The sequence below is a fragment of the Sinocyclocheilus rhinocerous genome, unplaced genomic scaffold (assembly GCF_001515625.1).
Source record: "Sinocyclocheilus rhinocerous isolate Xijiao unplaced genomic scaffold, SAMN03320098_v1.1 scaffold6790, whole genome shotgun sequence".
NCBI classification, from domain to species: domain Eukaryota; kingdom Metazoa; phylum Chordata; class Actinopteri; order Cypriniformes; family Cyprinidae; genus Sinocyclocheilus; species Sinocyclocheilus rhinocerous.
Genome location: NW_015628391.1, coordinates 1 through 5,167, shown reverse-complemented (window position 1 = coordinate 5,167; position 5,167 = coordinate 1). Strand labels below are relative to the sequence as shown.

Sequence of the window (5,167 nt, the reverse complement as noted above, 5' to 3'; positions counted from 1 at the left end):
CGTATAATTTACAGTGAATAACCATAAATTGACATTCCCAAATTTGTTACATTTCAAATTTGATGTTTTTTTTGTTGAAATAACTATGTTTCTTCTTAGTTTTTCCTTATCAGTTGTGTACATTAGTGTTTTATCTTACATCTAATGTTGTAAAATGAATGTTTATTGCATTATTTCAGTATCATGTGTGTTACCATGATGGTGTTTAGTGTTTGTGTGAATGACACTGTGCAACTTCTATGTATATATATTAGTATTTTCCTTCTCAGCTTTTGGAAGATATTTCAATGGTTTAAAACAGATATTAGTACTTCAGTATGCTGGTTTATTAACATTACATCAGTTAATGAAATATGGTTTTTTATTGTGAATTTAAGTTAAGTCTGTAAAACCTAAAATGTTTCTACCATATTTTTAATGGTGAAGTTCTGGCAACCACAGCTGCCGGTATTTTACCGTAAATGTCAGATTTTTTTTTTTACAGTGTATTTATTATTATATTTTGGCTTGTGACTTTAGTGACAACTTTGCAATTGCAACTTGACAATGTATATCTCACAACTTTGACTTTGTCTTTATTATATCATCAATTATGTTATGTTGCATTTCTTATTGTGCCTGTAAAGAACTGCTGATTGTGGTGGCTTCTGCCAGTTTTGTGAGAAATCACTTGAGGTCTTGAGGTTTTGACGCCAGAAGAGAGACTTTATTATCAGAGATAATGAAGCTGAGAGACTCTGCAGAGAATCTAAATAGTCTGTGTCTGCACACTCTTTTATACAGTTTTTCCTCAAGGTGTGTTCTATACATTTCATTTATAGTCGTAGCAGACAGGAGGCCTCAATTTATGTTTTGTGAAAGGAAGAGGCCTCATCGTATATTTTGTCTAATGTCAAAATAGGACGTGCAACTTCATATGTATGCACATTCCATTCTCATGCAGGCTATACACACAGGCAAATATATGATTATAATAGTAAAATACCTTGATACATAAATGGCTGTATTGCATTTCTAAGAATGACTGTGAATAGCTTGTTAATAGTTAAAAGTATAATGTTACAAACCTATATAGTGAGTAAATGTTATTTAAAGCCTTTTAAAAATACTCACTTAAAAAAAAAATTCAAATATACTTGAATAACTGCAATTCCAGACTGTATAAAAACTGATTTTCCTAGTACTTTTTACTAAATTGTTAGTATTACTAATACTACACTAATAGCATCATTGGTGTCAATTATTATTTCTTAGGCACATTATATTGTGAATATGCAATTTTTTCTTGTAATGTTGTTTTCTCAACATTAAACGTGCAGTTAATTTATCAGACACTATCAGAAAATTATGTTAATTCAATGTGTATTTAAAGATTGATTCAAGACTAAACATTAATGACTGGAATTGTTAAAAAGCATCTGCACAACAAACCTAATGTGGGAATCACCATGATCACGCTTGACAAATTGCGTAATGCTTTGTGAAAAAATGTGCATTCTTAAAGGCCACATCTGTAAGAACTCACTCAAATTGTGGGTTTCTCTGTACAGACAGTGATCAATATTTACCCCTCATCAGTTTTGATTCGGGTCCAACAAGCACAGGATCCTCAATGCTGTTCTCAGCCTGAACTGTGTGAGAGAGAAACAGATCAGAATGATACAGTGTGACATTAAACCACATAAACACATCAGCAAAGCAAAGGGGAAAACTTCAGCTTATAGCCAACAGTTATTCATTTATTCTGTAAACCATTAATTTTATTAAAATAATTTTACAGGGCCTTTTTCATATTTCAAATACATTAAAACAAAAATCAACTTTTTAGTTTCTATTTTTTTAAATGGCACGTTTAACTTAAGTTTCACTTGAAACTGTTACCTTGCTTTTGTTTGTTCTCTAACTCTTTAGCCAGATAGTTATGGTTCATCTTCCGCAGGATGTCCACCGTGATCTTCTCAGCTTCTTCTGGTCCAAAGCGCTTCATCAGCGGATCCACTGTATCAGGAGCATCTGCCTTCTCCAGAGCAGCAGCTGAAAGGCTCTTATGATTCTTTAAGAGCCATTTAAACCTCTTCAGTTCTCCTGTGTCTAGATCATCCAGAGCCAGAAGCCGCTCTGAAACATACGCCATAGTCTTTCACTGATTCACTCCTGCAAGAATAAGTAGAACAGTCATGTGATTTGTGTTTAACAGCTGTATGTACTTTGAAACGGTTAAATAATTGTTTATTAATGAGCAAAAAAAAAAAAAATTGTGATACATTCTTAGTGAACTGTGTATTTACTAACTTACCATGAAAAATTAGGACATTTGTATACGTTTCTTGTTCTGTACTTGCGTCTGGGAAAAAAAAAAAAAAAGCCCTGAAACTTATCCTTGGGAAAGCTTTACTTTAAGCTAAACCAGAAAATTACAGGAAGACAAATGAAACTGGTTTTCCAAGTGGCATGAGAGAGTTTTGTGTTGTGACTTGTAAGCCAAATCAGATGTCAGAGGCAGTGTGTGTTTTCTTCTCATTGGTCAGTAACACCTGTCAATATGTATTATGCAAAAAACATGGGTGTTCAGTAATGTGCCTGCTGCTGAAGAGATGTGTAGCTTGACAAGGTTAATAAACTCACACGTTTAATTATAAAGTATACTTGTATCCAGGTAATCTTCGTACGCCTCATAATAACAACCCAAACATGACATGGTGTCAGTGTAAATGGACTTTATGAACAAGGATGGATGTTGCAGGAGTTCAAACGCCAGCAATGAACTGGGAAGCAGCCAGTCTGCCTGAAGCACGGTGCAAGTTCAAACAGCACACAGAGATAATGTTCTAAAAAAAAAAAAAAAAGAATGAAAATGTAGGTTTGAAGAGCCATTTTTAATACATGGTCACTGACTGCAGACGAAGCAAAGATCGTATTATGTTGAGCCCAAAGCAAATGTGTTATTTGCACATAATTTCATGAGCGTTTTGAGCTTGTTAAGAAGGACTGTAATTATGCAAACAGTTACGAGATGAACTCTATAAGTACAAGAAGTTCAATATGATATCGATATTTTTTGTTACAATTTAAACAATATTGATATAGATACTGATTATTTCTTAAATGGGTATGTGGGTAAGTAAAAACATTCAATTTAAAGACAAATCACATTTACATGACACAAACTGGCTATTAATAACAAATTTATCACAAAAGCAAATATGAGCAAATTTAAAAAAATTCTGTGTACCAATAAGTTTAAAATCTCATTAATAATACATTTATTATAAAATCAGGGTATCTTCAGGATTTTTAAAATCCTATGGTAACATATGACACCATAAAATGACAGTTATAAGAGTTAAAACAGTTATGATATGAACTCTACAACTTCACCGTATATACCTCAGCCAGGCAAGGATGTTCCTGTCACAGTCACACTGTGCAGAAAGTCACTATCTGACAAGGATACAAGCCTTAGTGAAGGTATAGACATTCAATATTCAGTCTTCCTGTCAGTGACTCAAAGTTGGAAGAAATCAGAGCTGGAAAAAAAAGGACCTACATTTCCAGGCATTAAAAGGAGTCATATAAAAAGAGGTCTGTCTGAGGAAAAGAGAGGAAAATGTCCCCTGGATCCCCTGGAATGAGCTTTCTCACCTGTGTGGATTAATCTGTGAGATGGTGGTGAGAAGATTGTTGTTCCTGCAAGCCTTCATTCAGACATGCCGTCACATGAAATGACCACAAGGGATGCTCATTTACAGTAAATACTGTAGCTCATGTTGTACCTGGTTTTACTACAAATAAAACCTAAAAACCATGGTTTTACTACAAATAAAACCAAAAAAAACATGGTTACTATAATAAAAACCATGGTAACCACAAATTAACCCTGATTTTGCTATACTAACCATAGTTTAACCATGGTATTTGTAGCGAAACTGTGGTTATGTAGCAAAAAATTTTAATAAATACGCCAAAAACCATGATTACTACACTTTTACTCTAGTAAAACCATGGTTAATTGTCGTAAGGGCTGCCCTCTGCCCTGTTAAACCCAGCCACTTTCCAGTTTTAGAATAATAATATTGCCCCTCCTGCCTATGACCAAAGAATTGATTTACACACATTTTATAGCCGCATTCATTTCAAGCCAATACGTTTATTATACAGTTGTGCCCAGACAGTTTCACGGCCCTGTTGTTCCTGATGCGTCCAGTAGGGGTGTACAGTATGCTGTACAGTATGAGCCATCAGAACAGAAGTAAGAGGTATGTTAAATAATCGCTCAAGTTATTATTGTTCAGCAATCGTGCAACGTTGCAACATTTATAGTTAAATGATTAGCTAAGAGTCGATGTCAATTAATTTTAATATGTTAATAGATATAAATATCTATAGTCGTATTAAAGTCTATAAATGTCTATAAATGTACTTTTTGACGGTCAGGTAGATGCAAGTAGTAACATTTGCATGTAACGTTATGCTATTTGTTTTCTTTGTTTAAAGAGCTTAGACTTTTGCGTGTGTGCTAGCTATTTTGATTGTTTCTCTTGCAGATTGGAAATGCCTGCATGAAACTCGTCTATGAAGAGGTTTGAGCACATGTACAAATCTTTTTCACATTTTTTTTTATATCAGCTGTAGTTTATTTGAGAGTTTCTTCAGTTTGTTTCATTCTTGAAGTCCCTTCCTTGCCAGTGGAAATAACTGACCAAAGTGAGGCAACACAGCACAGATGAAAAAATGCATTAAATCATCAGCATAGTCATAAGGCATCAATCAATCATGCCTTGTCATTGTTTTCATAATCACCTCAGTAAAATTCCCACATGGCAATATTCACATGTCTATTCTTGATAACCTACATTTAAACAATTTAAATGAAATTAAAACATTTTAATTATGAATCTGCCTGTTTATTGTCAGTAACTAAAGTAATGGTATTTATAGTATGTATTTGTGATTAAGCTATAGCATGTGTGCATTTATACTGAATGTTTTTAGACTACTGTTTTTCATAGTTATATTTTTACCATGGTATTGAGGTGCTACCTATATGTGTGGTTTTAACTGTGTTAATCATGATTTAAATGTATGCTACTATAGGAGACCAATGCTTAATTAAAAAAAATTAAAAAAAATCCTTGGTCAGAATAAATTTAACCGTATAAAACTGAGA

The 5,167-nt window shown here is 33.5% G+C and overlaps 1 protein-coding gene across 2 annotated transcripts in view; it reads right to left on the bottom strand.

Annotated features, from left to right (window-relative positions):
- Nucleotides 1-2,432, bottom strand: part of LOC107737809 (tripartite motif-containing protein 16-like) — a 4,575-nt gene extending 2,143 nt beyond the window's left edge. Inside the window, exons 1-3 of one of the 2 annotated variants that reach the window (XM_016549430.1) lie at nucleotides 2,297-2,432; nucleotides 1,882-2,154; nucleotides 1,569-1,631 (exon numbers count right to left, since the gene is read on the bottom strand). In XM_016549430.1, the coding sequence (XP_016404916.1) occupies nucleotides 1,569-1,631; nucleotides 1,882-2,134 (316 nt within the window). In that variant the 5' untranslated portion in view covers nucleotides 2,135-2,154; nucleotides 2,297-2,432. The remainder of the gene's footprint in view (nucleotides 1-1,568; nucleotides 1,632-1,881; nucleotides 2,155-2,296) is intronic. The other variant, XM_016549431.1, reaches the window with a different exon arrangement.
- Between the last annotated feature and the right edge of the window lie 2,735 nt (nucleotides 2,433-5,167).